The sequence below is a fragment of the Musa acuminata genome, chromosome BXJ1-9, assembly GCF_036884655.1.
Source record: "Musa acuminata AAA Group cultivar baxijiao chromosome BXJ1-9, Cavendish_Baxijiao_AAA, whole genome shotgun sequence".
Taxonomy (NCBI): Eukaryota; Viridiplantae; Streptophyta; class Magnoliopsida; order Zingiberales; family Musaceae; genus Musa; species Musa acuminata.
Window position 1 is genome coordinate 42,332,798 of NC_088335.1, and position 23,941 is coordinate 42,356,738.

Genomic DNA, 23,941 nt, shown 5'->3' on the forward strand with positions numbered 1-23,941 from the left:
TTTGCCTGTGTCATGGGATGGAGGAGATATGGCAGGTTGCTCAACCACAAAACCATGATCCCATAACCACTGCATAAACTGGGGGTTTGGATTACATCAACTTACAGAGATGGCCATAAGCCATCAGTGAATTGGGGAGGTTGCCAACCAGACCAACCTCTCAGCCAGTATTCAAATCTCAATCTCATTGGCTTTACTTGGGTCATCCACAGTGACCACATCCTTTGGCTGCAGAACCTTTTTAGCATGGAAAATGACTGAACAGAGAAAATATGGACATCAAATTAGTACAATGATTATTTATTTGCAGTGAAGTAAAAGGATAGCTAATGACTGCTGCTGATAATATTCATGGATTCTTATGATCTACTCCATGAGTGGGTACACCAATTTGAAGCTACCTTGAAAACCCTTTCTTTGTCTTAAAATGATAGGAAATTGGAAGCTGTGGAGTATATAAGAAGACTTCTCTTGTGTCTGAGAAGAGAGTTCATTAAGACGGACTCGATCCATTTTGTTCCTCTCGCCCTTCTCTCCTCTCTTCTCTTTCCCTACTCTAGAGGTATCCCAAGTCTTCCTCCTCTCTTCCTCCCCTTTGTTCTCTTTTGGCTTCCGGGTATTCTTGCAAGCAGAAAGGTAAGACCTTTGAGGAGCCATGGAAAAGGTGCCGCCTTTTCTGTTGCTGCTACCTTTTTCTTGTTTGTTTGGGTTGCTCCTGTGGTGATTGCGGCTTCCTTTCATCTTCCTTTTGGCTTTCCATCTGCGGCTTATTGTTGTACTTTTAGGAAAGGGCTTAGCTGGTCCTTTGGTTCTCCTTGGATCCCTTCTCTTTGTTTTCCAATGGAACAAAGGAGTTGCCTTTATTGAATACATGAGCTTTTCCTTACTCTTTTGAGGTTCCGTGTTCTTGATTTTCTTGTATTTGATGGTTGATGACTTAGGGTTGTTAAGGGCTTCACAATATCTGAAGTCTTTGGTATTTGAGCTCTTAAATCGGATCAAAATTTGATCTTTTCCTCCCATCTTTTTGGGAACTTGTTCTCTTTGATGTTTGTTTCAGTTACCTCCCTGTTGTTACAGAGACGATTCCTTGAGATTGGCTTGTTGGTTAACTCCTTTCCTCTAGAGCTTTTTGATGTTTTGTTGAGCTCTTATTGCCTATTGTATTGTCCACGTTTTGGGTCATTCGTTCGACATCTTCCACTACGTATAGTGATGGTTTTTGTGGTCTCTTTCTTTTCTTTATCGCAGTTGGTCTTTTTCTGTCTATACGCGTTTGAGATTTCTTGTCTATTTATTTGAGCTTTAACTTATATCTTTTGAACAAAAAGCCACTAATAAATGTAACAGTAGATTAATTTGATGGATTTTACCCCGGTAGCATAGAATTACATGGATATGGTTTATATTCTTTTAATTTGGTCTTCCTTTCTGTGTTTAATGAAGTTATGGGGGACCATTTTGTGTTGTTGGTGGACCGTTTGCTCACGGAGTCAACGCTGGAAGCTGCCATTGGAAGTGTAACTCATGGGTCAAACACACCAGTTGCTTCATTGTCAACGGTGGACATAGCTGACTTTGCTCCGGAAAGGAAAATTGTTGGGGATGGGATGTTCACTGGTAAACTGGTTGAATGCCGCATCTGCCAGGATGAGGATGAGGATGTCAACATGGAGATCCCATGTTCGTGCTGCGGAAGCTTGAAGGTAAAGGAGTGCCTTTGTTTTTCTTATGTTCTTATAAAAGAGAATACTTTGTTGGATATTGCGAGCTAATTGGTTCATTTGGCTAGAATTTGTTCTTTTGTTTCTGTTTTTATTAGACGTGAAGACATTTATTGTGTCAGAGATTCCATGCATATAATCAGCGTAACACTTCATCATATGATACAAGCAACAAGAAGTATTAGCCGTGTTTTATATAGTTGATCAAACATCCAACATAAAGCTGGTTTTAAACTACGGAAACTAGCTTTGTTAATGTGTCATGGTCATTTGGTATTTGGTCATTGATGTTGCAACTTGTAGCCATTAACTTTCAGGCTGATGTTTAGTTACCCAATTCTGATTCTTGTTCGCATAATGGATGGCGAGCTGTGAGTACTGAAGTAGGCTTCCTCGCATGAAACCGAGAGAAAACTGGCCATGTAGGAACCATATTATCGTAACCTCTTGTTTCTACCTTCCATAATGGGAAGCATTTGTTTAGAAGATATGTTGAGATCTACCCTTTTGGGTCTGGCTTCTTTAATGTGATGATATGGACTAGATTTACCCATATCTTATTCAACCTTTTTTCTTCCAAGTGTTGGAATTATATAAATTTTGTTCTATAGTAAATATGTGGTGCATGCAAGGATCCTACATTTTGTCTGTTGACTTTAAGAATGATATAGCTCATTAAAAGGGGATAACGGGCTTCTGTAGAATAAATTATATTTATTTGTCCTCCAAAGGAAGGATTTAACTATCCTGTTGTCTTCTTTATAATTAAGTGATATTTGAATATTCTTGATTCAAGTACAGATATATTGTCTTGTACAAAACTAAACTGCGGGACAAAGATTCATATAATTTTTAGATACTAGGGATGACTTGTTGTTGTTGTGTTGTCGTTGCACAGCATGTATGACGTATGTTCGTTGGGATAGCTTGGAGCTAAACAATTTCAGTTTTTCTCATTTTCAGCTGCCACTGCCTCATATAGAAAGCCATATATTATTATATTGCTCTTCAGTTGATTGGTCTGGGTTAAACGAAATCACCAATGACAACTCTGTCCCCATTACTTGTTTTTTCGGTGAACTATGACTGTGAAGTAATGATCATTACTTCCATCACCCTCATACTCGTGTCGTTTCTGTGGTTCTTTTTTCTGGTTGAGCCCATATTGCTGCATTTAGTATTCAGTAGATTATTTTCTTCTGATCAGATCTTTTAACTCCTGCAGTATGCTCATCGCAAGTGTATACAGAAGTGGTGTAATGAAAAGGGTGACACCACATGTGAGATATGCCTTCAGGTACTTCTTATAAGTTCTCTTTATATGTTACCTGCTTATATATGTCTCCATATTCTAGATGTTCCATCGTCAGGGCATTGCCTAAAACTCTCATTACTTCTTACATGGTTCCAGCAATTTAAGCCGGGATATACTGCCCCTCCTAAGTTGTTCCTCTATGGGACTAGTCCTATGAATTTCAGGTACTAATTCTGCTCCTTTTCATATCAAGTGGTCTTTTTTTTTTTCCAGTTCCAAATCATCTTATACGATGGTTATACGGCCCATCTTATAGGGGAAACTGGGAAATCTCAAGGCGAGATATCTACAATCAACAATATGTAACAATGACTCAAACTGGCCATGTTTTTCTGAGATCCAGCTATGATGAATATTCAGCTTCACATGAAAAGAGTATTATGTATTGTCGCTTGGTGGCTGCTACAGTGAGTTGCTTAGCTTTACCATTATTGAATCCTAATCGGTAACTTCATATATCGAAGTCTAAAATTAAATCTTTTGTTTGCAGTTCATGGTTATGTTGGTTCTGCGTCATTCTCTCCCTTTTATTATGAGTGGAGCTGAGCAGTACTCGATCCCGCTTTTCACAGTAAGACTTCACCAAAGCTTATAATATATGAAAGCTTTTCTTTTATTTCTCAGGATATTGACTTACACTTCATCAAAAAAAAATTAGCTGTTGATGTTGAGGATTGCTGGTATCATCCTACCTCTCTATGTTATGTTGAGAGCAGTGACCACGTTTTATCGACGGCGGCAACTGCAGGTAATTCTTGGTTTTCGTCGTCACTACCTTTTTTGAGACAAGTTAAACAACTAAATTGTTTCCTTTGATGCGAACTAATGTTTTTTAGAATTGCAGGAAATGCATGAATCTTCTATTTCAGCATCAGAAAGAGAGAATGGGCATTCGCACCCATTGCAACTGATTCAGCCTCAGTCACATCTCATCCGCATCCATTAGCTGAGTGCCTCTTCTCATATAAATTCAGTGATGGTATTGTTGAGTCTGGTGATGCAAAATTATGTTGATTTTGCTGACTACCAAACTCAAGAACAAAAACACCGAAAGAACAGGAGAAGTGGGAACCACTTTCTCAAGTCCTGGAGCTGGAAAATTTATGCTTGAACCTTCAAATAGGTTCCATGAGCTATACAATCCAAGTAGCAAAGGCATCAGTAAATGTATATTAGTATCTTAGGCAGTCTTTCTTACCAACATGATGGTGCCACTCTCTTCAAGTCCATGAAGATGAAGTGCAGTTATATCATGAATTATGTTCTTGTACATGCATTAAGTTCATAAGATACAGAGTTTTATAACAAGTTTGGTATCAGAAAATAACTGTGAATAAGCTGGAAAATTGTTTGCTTGTTAAAATGTTATGGACAATTTTCCCAGCTATCATCTCAACTGCAATTGACATTTTACTCTGACCTTTGCTTCAAATCATTTCTGCAACTGGCAACCATTATGGTTAGTAGGTTTTCAAGTGTCTTCACATGAAAGGAAAGATCATGAGTTGTAAGAACTTTGGCACAGGTTAAAAATAAAAAGAAAATGGTGTGTGGATAAGAAAGAGCTTTTGACTTGTGAGCCAGATATGATGAAAGGTAATAGAAGGTGCCCTTCATGAGTGCAGGTCATTGTCGCCAGTATCTTCTTGCTGCAGGCATCCATCAACTCCCCTCATTTCTCACTGCTGTTTCCACAGCAATTTCACATCTGACACTGGCAACATTTAATATATATTTTTTAATAGTCTGTGTTGACATGCTTCTGGAATATAAAAAACCAAGTAGAATGATTCTATTATTTGAAATAGTAATTTATGAATGATTCATAGATCTCACTTCTGCTTTTCCTGTCCTTTCAGTTTATTAGACATGATCAAGTCAACAGTTACTTTCATTTTTGACTGATCCAACCTACATTAATTGGTAGAAACTGGCAATAAAATGGCAGATATGTTTTTGATATGCTTGCTAAGATTGCAAACTCTTGTACAGGATAGAGAGAACTACTGAAACAGTGAATCCTAGCAAAATGTTGCACCAAAATATATGGGCACAGAAATTATTTGCAAAAAAAATATGAATATTTTGCAAGATATGCATCATAAATGATAGTTGAGAGAATCCAACTCTTCATCAATTTTGGAGTGTCAAAATGTCATTTTGTGACAGTTGATCTTTTCAAGGCATTAATAAAAACTCATGCACCTTTGTCTGAAACACTGACTGGAACGAGTCTTTTACCGAAATGTTTCATGTCCTGAGACTTGAGTCAGAGTATAATTCACCCTTAGCATCGAATGAAACAGTCTATCCAGGTATTGGTCAAAGTTTGGACTTTGAACTGACTCCAGCGATCAGCATCCTCCCTATTTAATGGAAACACGACTCTCTCTACAATTGTGATGAAGAGGGAGAAGTTTGAATCTTCCAAATCATTCATTGGTCAGGTTGACCAGCACACCTATAATCCGTGCATTGGCTTTGACTTTGACTTTGATTTTGATGTACTAAGTAAAATCCTTGTAGCGTGCGATGATTAGCTCGGAACTTTCGACCTTGTACGCAAATCATGTAATCCAACACCTAGTTATACGATTGGGTTACATTGAGCTTAAATCTGATTTATTTAAAAATAGAAAACCGATGAAGATGTGTACAGAAAAAGAAAAGGAAAAAAATAAAAGTTAAAATTCTGGGGCTTTTGTTATATGATTGAGCGGCTAAACCTTGTTAGTTTTGACTCAAATTTTATATGAAGAATTCATGTAACAAGCTGTACAATTTTAATGGTACGGATCTACAATTTATCCTCTCTAAGATACTTTTCTGTTATATTTATTTTGTGAGATCTAAATTTTTTTTCATAAAATCTACTTTTGGTGATGATGATATGTTAATGTTGAGTAAGATTTATATTCTTGATGTTATTGTAATCCTTTAGTTATTCTGGAGAAGACTTATTATAAACATGTTATCATTATTAGTGATAGTGGAAGTTTGAAGTAGATTACGGTCTCGTGATTTTTTTCGCATTGGGTTTTCACGTTCAGTGTCTCACTTAGTGACCGATTTATTGTTGTACTGTTTATGCTACTTAGTTAATATTTACTTTTGATAATAAATTAATATTTTAATAAAGAACCAATTTTGATAAAATAAAAAATAAAAAATTGTTTCGCTATAATATTTTTTCCCAATATGTCATTATCGAATTGTTTTTTTATCGTTCAAATTCACGTTTTGTTAAGTGGTATGATTATTAGGCTTTTGTTAGGATTTATCTATCCTTCACCTTCGTAACTAATCAAATTTCTATTCTATAGTCGTTCGAGACATTTGTACTTAGGTTGGCCTTTTACAAAATGACTAAATAGCCTCGTGACTTAAAAGCGAGAATTTTGGTTGGAAACAAAATATTGTTTTTATATAAAAACTCGTATTTTCTTGCGAGACAAAAAAAAAAAGAGAAGGAATAGTAATAATAATAATAATAATAATGTGATTCCTGGTCAACGCAGGTACAAGTACACCCGCTGACTTTTCACAAATAAGCTGATGCGCTTCACTGGTTGACTCCGCTCCGCTGCATCTTCCGGTGCTGTTGCTCTTCCCTGCCGTGTTTTCCCACCGCCAACGGTCTTCGTGGTTTCTCTACCACCCACTTTTGTCCTCCAAATACAGCACGAGCGCCCATCAAGTCATCGAGGCTTTATACTATCACGTAGTCGATTATGACTACTCAGCTACTGTGATAGCTACCGATACTCATTTCATACCAGTTTGGAAAGAAATCACAAAATTCAATCAAAACATCAAAAAAATATATTTCCATATATATATATAAAGAAAATATTATTATAAGACAGGAGAGGTTGGAAAGATTCTTGCGACTTGAATTTACTCCCGGCGAAATCCTTTAAAACTCACCGCCCACCAAACAAGAACCGCAGCCGCGGGCCCCACACGCAACGACGGAACTCCGATGTGAACCTCTGTACCTGTCTCATTCTATCTCTCTGTGTGCACTGTTTGACGCGTATACAGATGGCCACGCAACTCGTTGTGTCGCCTACTCACCTGGAATCTTCCTCGATCTTTATCTCTGTAAGACTATAAACGCCGAGTCTGGCGTTCGTCCCTCTTTCTCTCCATCGAGAGGTAGCTTATTTTTCGATCTAAGACTGCGTCGACAGCAGCTGAATCCGACCCCGTTGCTCTTCCTTGTGCATCTTCCATGGGCAATTACGTCTCCTGCACCCTCGCTGGCGCGTCGGGCATTCGCGCAAGATCCGCCAAGGTGATCCTACCCGACGGCAGGGTCCGGCGCATCGAGGCGCCGACCAACGCGGCCGAGATCATGCTTGACGAGCCGGGGCACTTCCTGGTTGACTCGCGGTCCATGCACGTCGGCCGGCGGTTCGCGCCGCTCGCGGCGGACGAGGACTTGGAGATGGGCCACGTCTACGCCATGTTCCCCATGAAGAGGGCGAACGCGGTGGTCGCGGCGGCCGACATGGCGGTGCTGCTGATGGCGGCGCAGAAGGAGGTCCGGCGGGAGTTGGGCCACGGCGTGAGGGTCTTGCCGGAGATGGCAGAGCGGTCGGTCCCGAAGCCGGACTTGGAGAGCATGACCGAAGCGTCGGAGCCCGCGGCGGTGGAGATTGGGGAGTTTAAATACAGGTTGAGTATGTGCAGGTCAAGAAGGCCAACGCTGGAGACCATCGCCGAGGAGGGTATTTGCTCTAGATGAAGATGATCGTTTATATGGGTCAAGTTCTTTATATCGTGGCCCCTTTACATGTGTTTTTGACAACCACATAGATCAAAGATTCAGCGTTTGGTTGCTATGATGGTGAGTAATCGCTGGAAAGTTAAAAAGATGAATGCATGTCGAATCATTTACTTGTAGATTTAATTCGAATGACGTGGAAATCTGTTTCAGAATGTTTTCCTTACAAATTAAATAATTAATCATGATTCGTTTGCCTTCGCAAATAATGACATGAAGCAGTTTACAAGGCAATTAATCAGTATGTAACCTGCAGTCAAATCATATGGTAGGCAAAAAGAATACAAGGCGTTTTGCGTCAGGAGTGAAATCTGCAGTTTAGATAAATAGAAAGCTGACAAGAAGCACCGCTTCACGCTTTCCAACAGATGAAGACAATTCCAGCAAAACACCTTAGAGATGATTGCTGGGTCGACATGAACAACTAAAAGATGATTGCAATAAAACAACCCAGTAAAACAAGAACACCACCAATTAATTAGGCAACCACCGAAATAGATGGACCAAATGTTACCCGAGTTTAGCTCAACAAGGTTCACACGGACGAATGACCATCACATAGACACTGACACTGACACTGACGAGAACAGACCAGGATACGTAGACAAACCACACACAAACTGAGAATTCAGAGACTCCTGCAAGCTTATTATGAGCTGCGACACAGCAAACACAAACGAGAAACACACAGCATCACTCTTCCTCGGATTCAGACTCGGCACTCTGAAGCCACTCGACGAAGGGCTTCACATTTTTTAATACCTGAGAGCTCTTGCCACCTACACTACCTTTCTCATACCACTTGATTATGGTCTCTTCCTCCAGAAGATCCCCGTCATAAAGTACCTTCAGAACAAGAGCGACTTCCTTAACAGCATCCGGACTGCACTTGGCACAAAAGGCTTCCACGGCGTCGAGAAGAAGCATCTGGGAGTCTTCACCTTTCACAGCAGCAGCAAGATAATTCTTTTTCTTCCCAACCTCCTTGGAAAAGCCTTTACCCACCCCCTCAAAGAGGGCTTCGAAGAGGGCAGTCAGAACCTCCTGGGGAGACCCAGTGAGAGAACCCAAACAAGTCTGAAGCTGGGTGGGGTTAGACCCCTTGCTCAGGTTGCTTTTAATTTCTACAAGCAACTTGTTGTAACTGTTGGCCGGAGAACCATTTTGGCCTGCGCCATTTTTATCCACTTGTTTTGCACTGCCATTGGTGAGTTCTTTGTTTGCCTTTTCTGATTTCTTCTCCTGGTCAGGCTCATCGGTCGAGAGCATTACCATCTCAGCAGTCACAGAACTCAGCTGTTCCTGGATACGCTGTTGAGCCGCCTCCAATGAAGTATCTGTCTGCCACTGGACATCGTCATCACCATTATCAGCATTAGCATCCCCATTCTGACTGCCGACAGGAGAAGTTGAACGCTCCTCATCAGAGCCACCACCAGCTTTCTTCTTTGCAGCAGTAGTAGTAGCCTTTGAGGCTCCATCCTTGGTAGAGGTGGCTCCTTTCTTCTTTGTTTCCTTCTTCAGCTTCTTCTGCTCCTCATCAGCTGCTTCCCCTTCCTTCAGCCTCTCCTTCTCTGCCCTTCTCATTGCCTTCTTGTCCTTTGCTCCTTTCTTCTGCTCAGGAGGGTTCTTCAGGATGAAGGTCGTCAGCTTGTCCCTCATATCAACATCAGACACATAACCACAGGCTGCACATTTAAGTGTTAGCATCTGGGTCTTTGTGATGATGATCTCTGTCTCAGGATTGCCACACCCATAACATTGTACATACTTCTTGATGAAATTCTCAAGCAGTCCGGCTAGCTTGGCAGTATCATGAGCCCCATTGACCAAGGACACACCTGTCTTCTCATCGAATTTAGATTGTGCCCCCAACTCACATCCAAAATATTTCGTCGTATATGAAGCAGGTCTAGCCAGTGCTTTAGCAATATCAACCATGTTCACAATGTTAGTCTTGATGCCATTGCCACGGCCTTCAATTTTGGTTATCATCTTAGGCATCTTGTACCTATAAAAGGCATCATCACTGTTTGAGGCACCAATGTTCTGCAAAGCCATCTTTGTCAACTGATTCTTTGGTATAACAGACGTTAACACTTATCAAAGACAACAAGGACAAGAAGTAACAGTGTTATCCTTTCCTATGGAAACAATGAACTGATCCTCGGCGATTAAAAGAGGTTGCTTAAAGTAGCAACCCAGAGTTGGTGTCAGATGCTGATGTGGCCTGTAATGCATGCAGCTAAAACTCCCCCAAGAGAGCCTCTCCCTATTTCTTGTGGTCGGAGAATATTCTCCAAGCAATCCGATTGATCCCAAATAGAGACGGACTTGCTCAGACATAAAAGAAACTTCAATGTTCTCGTCCTGCAATTTGGCAACATGTTAATATTTTTCAATTCCTAAATGACAATTAACCAGGTATTATTGAAGAACAATGCAAACAAAACACTTGGAACAGATTTGGCAGAAGACATGTACCACACAGCTATGGTTCACCAAGCTATAAGCAAAAAAGAGGATCCAAATCCATAATATGGAACCAACAACACTACAATTTTCAAATAACCTTGATCTCGAGGAAGCATGATGTTTAACAGTAGTATCTTGCTTGCATGGATCATGAACATTAGGTGGATCAAGGATGAAACCTCACGGTTTATACAACCTTCAAATCAATTTGGTGTCGATATACAACCATACCAACTCTCTGTGGATCTGTAAATACTGGTGTGTACAGAACAATTTAACCAAAATATGGCGTTAAGTGCACTAAGTATTGAAACATCACTAGTGCTATCTTCTCAGCACAAGAAACCCATAAGTAAAATCTTATTAACATAGCTAGGTGGTGCTTTCAGAAAAGAAGAGTCAAGAAATAAATAGCACACAGTAATGACCTCGATGGTCCTTAATTAACTTCTCAGTCGGACCACTAAATACTGGTCCGTACCAGCCCATAAAACCAAAATTTGTTTCCTCAAAGTTCAGATGCATACAAGCATGACTTGTGTTTTTCTTAGCAGATAAAGAACCCATAAACATTGTATTAACAATATAATTGGGACATAGCTACATGGATCATCCACCAAGCATTTTATAAATTTAATCATCAACAAATATATCTATCCAAGATGTATAAATATTATGATTATTTGATGGGCAACTGGCATTTGAATTCTTACATAACATTTTCTGTTCGTGGAATCATTATAAAGAATACATGAAGTGTTAAAATCCAACAAAACAAGCATGGTTTGCCACATCAGATATTCAGATCCATACAGAACAGATGAATGCATGCGGCACAAGTGCCAATACATCCTGTACATCTTAGTTACTCCTAAAGAAAATGCAAATATCCATTATACCTCACAATCATTTATGACCCCAATTTTAAAGGTCAGTTTGCAATAATAAATCAGCCCTAGTGAATCATAACACAAGGACCAATTATGACTGATTTATATGTGAATGATATATAATAGTGGACCTTATGGGTCTACATTAGGGACCTTAAGGATTTGCATAGGTACAATAATATTTGCATCTTGAGAGTAATATAATTTTCTGACAATTTCTAGGTGCGCATAAATAGCTTCCCGTGGTCCACTGTAACTGTTATTTAAAGAAAGAATCAAACATAACAACATCTACCTAAGATACAAATTGCTGTTTGTTAATCTTCTTATACTTTATAGGTAATGGGGCACACACACATGATAGCATAAAACACCCACCAGACAAACTATACAAAACTGACACAGTGCATGATGGTTCAGGGTAGGCATAAATATAGGAATGTTCTAGATGGGCTTAAGTTTAAGATAGAAAGACTCATTTAATAAATTCAGATCATACAATGATAGCATACAGTCAGCAAACCATGTGAACCAGTTTATCCAAGTAAAACACCATATACTGTTCACCCTTCTAAAGACCTACTACAGGTAACTGCTCTGCATCTTTGAGCCTCAATATTTTAGTTCAAAAAACCTCCAAGCTATTGTATTTAAATTGCATGTATACTTACAACATCTCTCTAGCATTAGCTCATGATAATCATTGGTTACCCACCACAAACAGACCGAGCAACTTACATTGGATGTATACTTACAAACATTACATTGGATGTATCATTGGTTAGCTTGGAGCTAAACTCGATAATGTAGTCAAAATTGGATGTATTTACATTTCCTTTTCCAATGAAATAGTTATTGCAGAACAATACATAATAACGGGTGATTATAAAAAACAAATCATGCATCCAAAACACATACAACATTATCGAGTTTAGCTATTGAAATGATTATGAACAAGAAAAAAAAACGTGTCTCGATGAAATTAAACCAAAATATATGGATTATATCGAGCTTAGCTATTGAAACTAAACCAATGAATCCAGCAGCTATCAAAGAAAGAGAGAGAGAGAGAGAGAGAGAGAGAGAGGGTGAGTTGGAGAAATCACTCTCCTTTCCCGAGCACCTATTGAACCAGGCAAATAACACAGATATTGAAATGATTATGAACAAGAAGAAAAAAAGGTGTATAGATGAAATTAAACCAAAATATATTGATTATATCGAGTTTAGCTATTGAAACTAAACCAATGAATCCAGCAGCTATTAGAGAGAGAGAGAGAGAGAGAGAAAGAGAGAGAGAGAGAGAGAGAGAGAGAGAGAGAGAGAGAGAGAGAGAGAGAAGCACCACTCTCCTTTCCCGAGCACCTATTGAACCAGACAAAATATCACATAGATACAGATGTGATACAGCATACCAAACGTATTAAAACACAAGCAATCGCTCCTCAAATCTAAGAGATCTACAATCTCGAATCATAAATTCCATTATAACGCATCACATAGGTCCTGACAATAAAACGAAAAGGCAATACGACAATCAAATCATATATTAGTTTTAAAATATTATAACAACCATCAAGAAAATAAAACATAATCCAACAATAAATCGAGATCTCCGTTAAATCTATCTATTTCTAGTGAACTAGGCCAAAAACGCCACGATCGCAACAGAATCAAAATCAAGCTTCAGGAATCTCATGAAAACGATGATCGCGATCATCGACACGGTCGATCAGTCTAAAAACAACCCATCCGTCGATCCAATTCCATCCAAACCACGACAAAAAGGAAACAAAATAGAATCGCAATCAAAAGAGCGAAGGAGATCTGGATCCGGTCGAACCAAAAAAATTACAACTACAGGTGGAAGATCAAGACCAAAGCGGAAGAAAATTAAGCGAAACAAAAGATGAATACAAAGAACGATCGCCTCTCACCTTCGATGGGATCAGCGGCAGAAACGACAGCTCTTAACGGTGGAAGAGGAATCAAAGGGTCGGAGGATAGGCGGATGTATTTATAGACAAGGGGAAGCCCTTCGAAGAGAAGGATTAGGGCACCCTTACGTTTGTTATCAGCCCTGAATGTTTGTTCTTATTACGATTTCACCCTCGCCTTTGGTTTCGTGAGGCGATGTCGGCGTCGTTGCTCGAGTGGGAGTAAGACTCATTCTAAAGGCCCATAATTATGGGGTTAATGGGCCTCGACGACTCAACTTGAATAGGTATTGTCCAGATTAATACTAGTGTACATGGTGATAACACCCTATATCCTTGCAAAGCTTGGAAATAAAATATTTGCCTTGTATGTGTATATATAGATAGCCCTCCAAGAGGGACGTCCAATTACTAAAATCCTTCATGTGTATTCCTTTCATTATCATTGATCCAAAAACTCAGGATCAACTATAACTAATATAAGTCAGATATCCTTTTATTCTTATAATTATAATATAATTTAAAGGATATTTATGTTGCTTTGAGATAACTGAGATTAACCATGATGATGACAAGTAAGAAAGTTTAAAAGGACATAAAAAATTCACTTTTTTTTTTTAGGGTTATGCACATAATTTATTTTTTTTATTGAGGTTTTCTTTGTGTGTGTGTATTTGAGGTATCCTATTCCCTTGTTAGGGTAAGGAATCACGATTACTTATCCTTCAACTTAAGCTTTGTTTTATTCATTGCTTCAAGTTCGCAACTTCTTTTTGCTTTGTGATGTTTCCATGTTGATGTGATGCTTGTTTTGTTCCCTTAGGAAAACGCTTTACAATAAATAAATAAATATATATATATATATATAAATATATATATATATATACATATATATATAGAATGAGTGTACAATAAATGAAAATATTATTGGTTAGACATGTATCTTTAGAAGGGCAGTTTAATACTGGCAACAAACAGAAAGTTTAGCTTCTTCAAGATGCTAAAAACACAAACATTCGCATGATTGAAAAATAGGATAATGTGTTTCTATTCCCCATCTTTTTGATGAATTAAACAGGCATATAAAATGTACCACATGCTTCACAAATCTAGATGGGTTCCAAGAAAGAAAAGCTTTGGTCCTTTATATGGTAACATGGTATTCCTATGATCCATATAGTGTGCTACTATGCCTATCTTTCATGCATTCCGGAGGACTAGTTTTATTTATTTATTTATTGTGAAACCATCCATGTAAAAAGAAACTGGTAAAGAAACAAATTTAAGCCAGCAGACAAGGGGCATTATAAAGAGATTTGATCAACCCGAAACACAGTTTGGTTACAGCTTCAGATGCATGTATCTTGATGCAAGAAAGAAACAGCTCTCCAGGTTTACTTATTGGGCCGAAGAGATCCCTAGAGCATACACGCACTTCTATCAGAAAAATCACAGATCATAAACAGATAAACTGCTGACTTCAAAAATGAATCTTTTCTTGGATGCAGGCACCAAACAGCTGCATCCCACACATTATTATTACAGGACATAAATTTCGATCATGCAGCAGACTCCTTGGCGATCTTCTCAGCCTTGGCGATGACTTCCTCAATGCCTCCAACCATGTAAAATGACTGCTCGGGTAAATCATCATATTTTCCATCCAAAACACCCTGCCAATTATAATATGATCAAACATCAACAACAGAAATAAAAAACTGCATGCAATGCTTCTAATTTGTATGTGTACATGCGATGAATATATTATGTTAATTTGTCCGTGTACCCTTTTTTAAACTAAAAAGTGTTTTGATAGTTTGGACAATGTCTGTTTAATTCTCTTTTTCTCTCCTCTTTCTTCGCATGTCTCTTATCTTTATTGAACAGTGATATAATAAGCTGTGGTCTAAAATATGTCCGTAGGGAATTTCACGGGACTCAAGTGACTACTACGCAACAATAGACATGGGCAGCAAGTGGTGTTCAAGGTATACGCTCTCCACCAGCACAGGGCTGATGTGGACAGCAGCGTCCTCCTGCTGCTGTTACTATTTGCCCAAATCAGTAGTTATCATATGACTAAGATCAGCCAAAATTGAACAAGATAGCCACCACTTACGAACTTATATCTTTTCACCAATTCTTATTTTTTTCCCAACAGAAAATTCACATTAAAAATAACTAGAAATCACTTTATGTTCATAAGTTTAAGACTGTTAGCCATTATATCATCTTTTATATCAAGTATCCTAACACATAATTTTCACAAAATAAGATCAGATCATGTGTCCAATGTTTTCAAGAGAAAGATATGCCTGACCTGAAAGCTGTTCACACTCTCTTTCAATTCCACATATTTTCCAGGTGCACCAGTGAACACTTCAGCAACATGGAAAGGCTGGCTCAGGAACCGCTGGATCTTTCGAGCACGAGCTACAGTCAACTTATCATCTTCGCTGAGCTCATCCATTCCAAGAATTGCAATAATATCTTGGAGATTCTTGTAGTTTTGAAGAACCTTTTGAACACCACGAGCAGTGTTGTAGTGTTCCTCCCCTAACACATGTGGTGAAAGCATCCTTGATGTAGAATCAAGAGGATCAACAGCAGGGTAGATACCAAGCTCAGAAATCTAATTAGAAACAGAGATGTCAGGACAATAACATTTGGATTTCTGAAAAATGTAAACTCCCTCAAAGTATAGGAGACAACTATATGGACAAACCTGTCGTGACAACACAGTTGTAGCATCAAGATGGGCAAAGGTGGTTGCTGGAGCAGGATCTGTCAAGTCATCAGCAGGCACATAAATAGCTTGCACTGAGGTGATGGAACCTTTCTTTGTTGTTGTGATACGCTCTTGCAGCCCTCCAAGATCAGTAGCAAGAGTTGGTTGATAACCGACAGCAGATGGAATACGACCAAGTAACGCAGACACTTCTGAGTTTGCCTAAGTAATTAAAGATACATGAAAAATGACTCAGCTAATAAACAGTTCTCCTACAACCAAATAAAGCATTTCATTCATGTTCTGACAAACTTACTTGAGTGAACCGGAAAATGTTGTCAATAAATAGAAGCACATCTTGTCCTTCAGCATCTCGGAAGTGCTCAGCAACTGTCAGCCCGGTCAAGCCAACACGTGCACGAGCACCAGGAGGCTCATTCATTTGGCCATAAACAAGAGCACATTTGCTCTCATCCTGAGGTAGAAAGCCATTAATTCACAACCACATGTTTGAGGAATGGCAAAAATAACTAAAGATAATATTTACATCAGAAAACAAAAAAAATTTTCAAGCATGGACCTGTTTGTCCCCAAGCTTGATGACACCACTCTCAATCATTTCCCTGTATAAGTCATTACCCTCACGAGTTCGCTCACCCACACCAGCAAAGACAGAAAAACCACCTACAGATAAAAATTAACAATTTAATTTTAAAAAAAGTACATAGTTAAATCAATGAGTTTTCAATAGATCTAACCATGAGCCTTTGCAACATTATTGATCAGTTCCATGATAAGTACAGTCTTCCCCACACCAGCACCACCAAACAGCCCGATCTTTCCACCCCTCTGATAAGGTGCCAGGAGATCTACGACCTGGTGTTTTCAGAAGAACATATATTGGAATCCACTGTCTGCACCAAAAATTAGAATTGGATTGAAAAGAAAGGCAACGAATCACCTTAATTCCAGTAACAAGAATCTGCTGTTCTGTTGCCTGTTCAACAAAAGCTGGTGCTTCACGATGGATGGGAAGGAAGTGGTTGGTATCTATTAACAGAAGAAATAATTAAGCATCACACTCCAATAGAATTTGAAAACATTATAGATTCAGAATGTAATCAACTATAGCAAACTGAGCAATCTTACTTATTTCACCCTTCTCATCAATTGGTTCTCCAATAACATTCATGATGCGACCAAGAGTCGCCCTGCCAACAGGAACCTAACGTTTCAACCAAACACAAGAAGAGTAAGTCAATAATGACATCAGACTAATCAAGATTACATATTTGTCAAATAACAATCATTATGTTATCGGTACTGATTCTACAACCAAATTTGAAGCAATAGACTGTCAGCCAGGGTAACATCTTTGGGACAAACCACCTAACAACAAATAGTCGTTTCCTCTCTGTATATATATACACGTATATACATCTGCACCAAGTATAACGAAAAAGGAAAAAAATAAAAGAAATATTTTTTCAGGATACTATATTCCAAATGTGACCATTGAAGGAGAAATCCAGATTCATAGTTACATAAAAAGAAAATAGTGCAAATAATAGAACTAAAGAAGATGGACACAGTGAGAGACAGTGTAACATCTTAACAAGAAAAGGACGACGTCATAAACATACATCATTTCCTACAATTCATCTCCGTATAAGAAGCATAGCACTTTTCGAAACATTACCATCAAATTCCTCCATCATCAACAAGCATCGAACAGAACTGAAAGATACTTTCACAAGGCATTGTTGGCTAAGAGGACGTTTCAAGCAAAAAGACAAGCAATAGCGGAGAGGGCATACGGTGATGGGAGATCCGGTGTTGAGAACCCTCTGACCGCGGACAAGCCCCTCGGTGCCATCCATGGCGATGGTCCGCACCATGTTCTCGCCTAAATGCTGCGCGACCTCAAGGACCAGCCGGATCTGGTTATCGAGGACCTCCAGCGCCGTCAGGATCGGCGGCAGGCCCTCGTTGAACCTCACATCGACGACCGCCCCGATCACCTGGCAGACCTTCCCGATCGCACCGGCGCCAGTGAACTCGTCTGTGATCTTGCCGCTGGGCCCAGGAGGGGTCTTGGCCGGGGGAGGAGTAGGCTGCGGGGCCGCCGCGGAGGTGGCGTATTCGACAGCGCGGGAGAGGAGGTAGCCAGCGGGGGAGGGGCGCGGGGCGGCCCTAGGGGTGGGGCAGGCGGCGGCTGAGGGCCTGGGGGCTGGTGAGCGGCGGGCGGAGGAGCGGAGCAGGGAGGACAGGAGGCGGCGTGAGGCCATGGTGGCAAACGGGAGAGGAGGCGACTAGAGAGCGAGAGAGGGAGGCGGCTCTCACGTCCTTCTTTTCCCCATTTTTAGGGCTAAAAAGTTGGGCTCGGAGAAACAGCGTGGACGTCAAGCGTGTCCGAAGTGGAATTAAGGGTGAGTTTGGAGTCCGATCGAATCGGGCCTCTTGTGGACTTTTTGGGCCCTAACTTATGCAGAAGGAACCAATTGAGTGGGCCCCAAATGGAGATCGTTTCTGTGGGTCCCCCAATCGCCTATCCTTGCAACAGCTAATTTAAGTTTTAGAAAAAAGAAAACTTTTAAATACCTAATTTCTTTTTTTATTATTCTAATGATTACTATACTCTTTCTTTCTCCCCCAATCCTCTTTTTCTAGTAATTTTTTTATTCTTTTCTTTTTTTGCCTTTTCATGGATGATCGAACACCACAATGCTTAGAAAAATAATTTCTTTATGAAGTAGATTTAATATTAGAATTCACGTCCTGCATATGTAATAATATTATTCTGTCGCAATCAAGATAGATGCATAAAACAATTCCTACATGAACCATTTTATCTTCTCTCAAGTAATTCCTCTTTTTCTACTAAAATTTGGAGCATTTGATGGTGACAATTATAAGAAACTGTCAACAGCAAACAAATCAAAATGATCATCTCTCTCTTGATGATTATAAGAAACATTAATGTATATTTTGGCAACCATCAAGTATCTCACAAGCATTGACAAGTGAATTAAATCAGCTCCAGAATATGAGAAATTGGAGATATATATATCTAATAAAAGAAATAATATGTACACATGTAACAATAAATTCTTAAATCACGTTTAAGCTCAATTCCAATTTGAAATTGACTTGATGTCAAGTGGCATATTTCTGATGAACTGCACACCATCAGGAACTGGCCTTCCTGAAGAACACTACTTGTTGCACTAATTCACTGGAGTGTTTGAGATGAAGACGTCTTTGAAAACTCTTGTGAAAGATTATGCTATCTGAGAAGAGACAACAGAGGCATACTTTGCATATTAGTCTTTGAAATCCTTGATAGTTTTGCAGGATCAGAATAGATTATTGTCCAACTTTTATCTGAACAAATATGGAACAGTAAATATACACTGAACGGGTAGCATTGGACGCAGAGAAGACGTACCTCATGTTTTGATTCACATATGGTTCATAATTCATTTTGTGAAGGGAAATCATGCACAAGATGATCGAACTAGTGACCTATTAATTTGACCATCCATGCGCTTCGATTCACATATGGTTCATAATTCATTATGTGAGGGAAAATCATGCACAAGATGATCGAACTAGCGACCTATTAATTTGACCATCCACGCGCCGCCTAAATAGAGACCCAACAGAGGACCTGCCAAGAGTATCTGTGTCAAGGGATCAGTTGAGGGTGTAAGCACAGCAGCCGCAACAACAGCACCGACCACAACATATCTCCAGATAGATAACATCTGGTCCCCGGACACCAAGCCAACCTGTCCTAGTAAAAGCTGTATAACTGGAACCTGAAAACACAAGGTTGTTAGAGGATGTGAATGGAAGCTGTCACAATCTTTCTTTTCCGAGACCAACTCATGATGATACTTCAGCACAAAGAGTGCTTATTCAGATGATCCTCATGAGAGTACCAAGCTCATATATGATGAACAATGTTCAAAAATCAAAGTAATATTTAGGCTGCTGAGAAGAATGAAGCCCGTATACAATTAATGATAAAGCAAAAAAATGACATTTTTACATTTAGGCTACGGAGCTGATTCAGTGAGAGAAACTAGTTCAGTGATGCTTATCCCACCCAAAAGGGAAACCAGTTCAGCAATCCAAGGATAAAATAAAAGAACATCAGGGAAGTCAACCATAGTTACCAGATATTTCTGACATATGCATCACTTTTCAGAAGAAATGGAAAAGTACGGGACATCTGGGTTGAACTTAGATTGTGAAACTGGAAGTGTTTCCTTTTTTTTTACCTAATAATTTAGTTTGGGAGTACAGTATACTGAGAGTCACAAGAGAGAATATGAGGAAAAGATAAACATAACTAAAGGCATGCTCTTGCTCTTCCATGAACAGTTAAATATGGGTTAAATGTAGTCAGGCATTTGACTCAGCAGATTTCAGATGAAGCAATTTTAATCCATAAACAGTTCATGCATCAAAGACAATATAGACTATACAGCATCAATCAACATTACCTGGAAAGACAACCCTGTGCTGAACATAAGAATGAGAACAAACTCAAAGTATTGATCGATGGACCACAATGATTCCACAGCGCCTTCCGCATAGTTAACAAAGAAATTCAAGGCTGCAGGAGTGAGGATTGCATAGGAGAAGACAATACCGGCATAAAATAGCACTGAAGATCCCAGGACAATGGGGCCCAGGAATTTTCTCTCATCCTTTGTTAGACCAGGAAGAACAAAAGCTATAATTTCATAAAGAATAACAGGACTCCCTAGAAGAAGCCCACAGTAACCAGATACCTGTATACATCAAGATTCATCAGTTGAAGTTGGCACAATCATTAACCAGTCCAGCATCAAACAAGAATTAAAAAAAAAAAATGGAAGTTGTATAAAAAAAACAAGAGGCAAAAGGTGAAACATAGAGAAGTGCTAAGCTACAGAAGGATTAGTTTTCAGCTAGGATTGCTGATTCAATTGTAATCACCGAGAAGAATGGGCTTTTGAAAATAACAGCTCTAAGCTTCACCAAACTATGGCTTTTAAAGGGAATAAGAAGCTGAGCTAACTTGGTCATACTGCCTAGGTCATTTGTAGAATCAACTTTGAAAGAGATGCACGACTAGCTAAGGAATGTTCATTTCAGTAGAAAACATGCATAACCATAATTATATAAAGTGAAGTTTCATGGATAGAAAGTTTACCTTAAGAGTTGTAAAGAAAAATTCTCCAGGAGACAGTTGCAGAAAACGAACTCCCTGGGAACTAACAGGAGCTTCAAGGAGTATAATCAAATCCTTGGAAAAAGCAAAGCAGCCTAAGATAGCAGCTCCCACAGCCAAAACTGAGACAAATATTCTTTGGCGAAGCTCTTCCAAATGATCAAATATGCTCATCTCTTTGTCATCTGGAAGAAGCTCTTTACTGGGATAGAGAAAATTATACAGAGAGCTTTGCTCATTATCCTGCTTGATACTTTGCAATGGATCTTCATTTATGTTTTCAGCTGCACCAAAAATTCAGCAACTTTTTCAGGTAATAATTCATGGAAGTTCTGTTTGACTATGTTTACTCAGTGATCTTCTGCAGTTCTGTTTAACTATGTTACCATGCACTACAAGTGACAGATGCTCAAACTATCTTGAGACGTGATCATGATGGATAGATAATGCTGTAAAAACTTAAAATTGTATATGCACTCTACAAGTCGTCTGTATTGTATTAATCACATCAACCAAAGGCTACCGAGTATATCATTTCAAAAGATGCTGACTTCCCTTACTGGGTCCACCTTCGTTATCACAATTAAATGAATCAATACTTGCTGAGCTTAGTTTTCCCTTATATTCACAAACCTCTGCCTTTTCTATATTTGAAGCCACCCTACTAGCTATCTTACCATGCTTAATGTACCAGACAACATTAATGACAAAAAATGTAGCTCTGCCAAGCTGTTGTATGTCAAGCCATGCTACAACAAGTCGATAGCATAACAAAGACCAATTGCAAAACATGGACCTAACTAATTATCAATAATCTAGGGAATATTATGCCATGGAATGGAATTGCATGATACAGTAAACAATGTCATATGTTAAACAAAAGAGCACCATCAGACATATGTTATCTTCCTAATTCAATTTTCCAAGAAACTTCAATGAAAGCTTAATCCAAAAACTTCCAAAAGAGAGAATAATATCTAACCAAATAAAGTAAAATGGTTTTGTCATGGAAAAATGTTGTTTATCATATTATTCAATGGCAAAGCTACAGATCTTGCTTCCCAAAATTATCTTCAACCACAACAAACAATTTTCATCCTGATTGTAGATATCTTTTTATCACCTTCGTATACCTGATGACGAGCCCTATGATAAAATTCAAACAGTACATTCTTCAACCACATGAAATGATACAAACTAGTACCACAAACAGAACAAAGGAATGTTTTCAACTCCAACGATGGATGCACTTGCTATGTGACAACTCAGAAAATTGCTCTTTTAAGTTCTTAGATTTTAGCACTAGGAACTGAAGAGAGCATAACTAAATAGATAAAGTATAGGAACTGAAGAGAGTGGTTTCAACTCCTAGTAGACAGAAATTTTGGTCCACAACTAGCTCAGTTCCAGAAATTCATTGGAAACTTATTCACCACATGCTTCTTAGGTGTTTTATGTGCTTAATCAAAGATTTTGCTTCACTGCACTAGTTTCTTGACTTTCTTTATGTATTCCATCCTTGTCTTCTAGTAGCTTCTTGTTGGCAGTTTCCTTTTGCAATCTGACAGTCTACGACCAACCTACCAAAATCTGTTGGCTAAAACATTCCTTTCACCAAAATCCTGTGCTTCAAACTTTAAAGAAGATTGAATAGAAGCAAGATAATGATCCACACAAGAACAGTTCTTCATGCAAACAAAGACTCTAATTCAATGGCATTCACTTGTTTTATAAACCAAGGGTTCACATAATTTTTTAACAAATCAACAGAAGAGAAACAGTGGAAGCATATTAAGCACTCCTATGATGCATCTGGTGAATTTAATTAATAAACATCATTTTGAAAGACTGATATAGGCTTCTCCATGAACATCTCCACTCATGGTTTTACATGAAAAATCATAAACTAGTGAAAATCCAACTTTGATATTGTAACAAGCAATATGCCGAATTGCAGAACTTAACATTTATTTACCATTCTGGAAAATCTGTACTTATAAATACCAACAATAATGGTGCATACTTCCATAATCTTTACATCTCTTATCATCTTTCTCATTCCCAAACTAAATTAACTCGCGTAAAAATACCATGAACCAAATCTAATTAACAACTAAAAGATGGAAATTTGCAAAATTACTATGAAGCAGAACCTAATGATTAATAAATCCACACAACTCGTGCAAGAATTTAAAAGGAAAGGGAGCTGTAATTACAATCATAGAAACAAAAAAGAAGCGAATTTGATAGCAATTCATGTTGGAATCAAAGGACTGGATAAAATGAAAGAAAGAAAGATGAGACGGATCGTACTGAGTGTTTCTTCGACCGGAGAGCCGACGACGCCACTTGGGAGCTGCGGCGGCGGCTCCTGCTGTTCCTGCCCCAGCGGAGCGTCGTCTTGGAGGAGAGCGGAGCAGAGGAGGCGATGCTTGCGGAAGGGCTTCGAGAGGGCATCCAAAGCCGAGGTAGACGGGGAAGCGACGATTCGCGCGTTGTCGCCACGGTTGTTGGGGGCACGGATGCGGTGCCGAGGACAGCAAGGGAGCTGCGAACAGGGTGGAAGGAGAAGAGCCATGCTTCCCATCTCTCTCTCTCTCTCTCTCGCTCTCTGAGCCGAGATTTTTGTTTTCTTTTTGGGAAACAATTATTGCGGCTCCCACACTCTTCTTTTGGGTAATTTTGTTTTTGTTTTCTGTTTATTTCCTCCTTTTATGCTGTGTCTGTTTTTTCTTTGTTTTTGTTATCATTTTCCCCCACGGTCCAAAACTTTATGTTGCCGGTTTGTGTCCACAGGAATAAAGCACGTGCAATGCACGCCCCGTGTAGTGTACATGATCGCTTCTGTTTCCCAAGACT

The 23,941-nt window shown here is 39.1% G+C and overlaps 5 protein-coding genes across 7 annotated transcripts; 2 read left to right on the forward strand and 3 right to left on the reverse strand.

Moving 5' to 3' along the window:
* The first annotated feature begins 452 nt into the window (after positions 1-452).
* On the forward strand, positions 453-4,347 carry LOC135584658 (uncharacterized). Of its 3 annotated transcripts, none has more exons than XM_065083725.1 (8): positions 453-562; positions 1,447-1,706; positions 2,950-3,021; positions 3,136-3,203; positions 3,296-3,446; positions 3,530-3,610; positions 3,698-3,787; positions 3,884-4,193. In XM_065083725.1, the coding sequence occupies exons 2-8, from the start codon at positions 1,449-1,451 to the stop codon at positions 3,983-3,985; spliced, it is 822 nt and encodes a 273-aa protein (XP_064939797.1). In that variant the 5' UTR covers positions 453-562; positions 1,447-1,448; the 3' UTR covers positions 3,986-4,193. The 3 variants fall into 3 exon arrangements, with proteins under 3 accessions (XP_064939797.1, XP_064939796.1, XP_064939798.1); XM_065083724.1 differs by having other exon boundaries at positions 473-636; positions 3,884-4,347; XM_065083726.1 differs by having other exon boundaries at positions 489-636; positions 3,876-4,193.
* Positions 4,348-7,177: 2,830 nt separating this feature from the next.
* LOC135593574 (uncharacterized) lies at positions 7,178-7,886 on the forward strand. Its single transcript, XM_065083728.1, has one exon. It carries the CDS (start codon positions 7,274-7,276, stop codon positions 7,787-7,789), a length of 516 nt encoding a protein of 171 aa, XP_064939800.1. The 5' UTR covers positions 7,178-7,273; the 3' UTR covers positions 7,790-7,886.
* Positions 7,887-8,282: 396 nt separating this feature from the next.
* On the reverse strand, positions 8,283-13,268 carry LOC135593572 (eukaryotic translation initiation factor 5-like). Its single transcript, XM_065083727.1, has 2 exons — positions 13,131-13,268; positions 8,283-10,198 (listed from the first exon to the last, which is right to left on the reverse strand). The coding sequence occupies exon 2, from the start codon at positions 9,887-9,889 to the stop codon at positions 8,522-8,524; it is 1,368 nt and encodes a 455-aa protein (XP_064939799.1). The 5' UTR covers positions 9,890-10,198; positions 13,131-13,268; the 3' UTR covers positions 8,283-8,521.
* Positions 13,269-14,434: 1,166 nt separating this feature from the next.
* LOC135593575 (ATP synthase subunit beta, mitochondrial-like) lies at positions 14,435-18,241 on the reverse strand. The gene is made up of 9 exons (XM_065083729.1): positions 17,676-18,241; positions 17,008-17,083; positions 16,820-16,908; positions 16,617-16,734; positions 16,439-16,542; positions 16,175-16,333; positions 15,856-16,080; positions 15,451-15,762; positions 14,435-14,803 (listed from the first exon to the last, which is right to left on the reverse strand). The coding sequence occupies exons 1-9, from the start codon at positions 18,144-18,146 to the stop codon at positions 14,690-14,692; spliced, it is 1,668 nt and encodes a 555-aa protein (XP_064939801.1). The 5' UTR covers positions 18,147-18,241; the 3' UTR covers positions 14,435-14,689.
* A 664-nt stretch (positions 18,242-18,905) lies between these two features.
* On the reverse strand, positions 18,906-23,731 carry LOC135593576 (sec-independent protein translocase protein TATC, chloroplastic-like). Its single transcript, XM_065083730.1, has 4 exons — positions 23,396-23,731; positions 21,065-21,366; positions 20,370-20,660; positions 18,906-19,679 (listed from the first exon to the last, which is right to left on the reverse strand). Exons 1-4 carry the CDS (start codon positions 23,667-23,669, stop codon positions 19,470-19,472), a joined length of 1,077 nt encoding a protein of 358 aa, XP_064939802.1. The 5' UTR covers positions 23,670-23,731; the 3' UTR covers positions 18,906-19,469.
* Between the last annotated feature and the right edge of the window lie 210 nt (positions 23,732-23,941).

Coding starts and splice junctions, on each gene's coding strand:
- LOC135584658 (XM_065083725.1), top strand. CDS start 1,449: ATGGGGGACCATTTTGTGTTGTTGGTGGACCGTTTGCTCACGGAGTCA. Junction 3,447..3,529: donor GTCGCTTGGTGGCTGCTACA/GTGAGTTGCTTA, acceptor TTTTGTTTGCAG/TTCATGGTTATGTTGGTTCT. Junction 3,611..3,697: donor ACTCGATCCCGCTTTTCACA/GTAAGACTTCAC, acceptor AAAAAAAATTAG/CTGTTGATGTTGAGGATTGC.
- LOC135593574 (XM_065083728.1), top strand. CDS start 7,274: ATGGGCAATTACGTCTCCTGCACCCTCGCTGGCGCGTCGGGCATTCGC.
- LOC135593572 (XM_065083727.1), bottom strand. CDS start 9,889: ATGGCTTTGCAGAACATTGGTGCCTCAAACAGTGATGATGCCTTTTAT.
- LOC135593575 (XM_065083729.1), bottom strand. CDS start 18,146: ATGGCCTCACGCCGCCTCCTGTCCTCCCTGCTCCGCTCCTCCGCCCGC. Junction 17,084..17,675: donor ACACCGGATCTCCCATCACC/GTATGCCCTCTC, acceptor TTGAAACGTTAG/GTTCCTGTTGGCAGGGCGAC. Junction 16,334..16,438: donor TCAAGCTTGGGGACAAACAG/GTCCATGCTTGA, acceptor TTTCTACCTCAG/GATGAGAGCAAATGTGCTCT.
- LOC135593576 (XM_065083730.1), bottom strand. CDS start 23,669: ATGGGAAGCATGGCTCTTCTCCTTCCACCCTGTTCGCAGCTCCCTTGC. Junction 20,661..21,064: donor TTTTCTTTACAACTCTTAAG/GTAAACTTTCTA, acceptor TGATGTATACAG/GTATCTGGTTACTGTGGGCT. Junction 19,680..20,369: donor GCACAGGGTTGTCTTTCCAG/GTAATGTTGATT, acceptor TTGTGTTTTCAG/GTTCCAGTTATACAGCTTTT.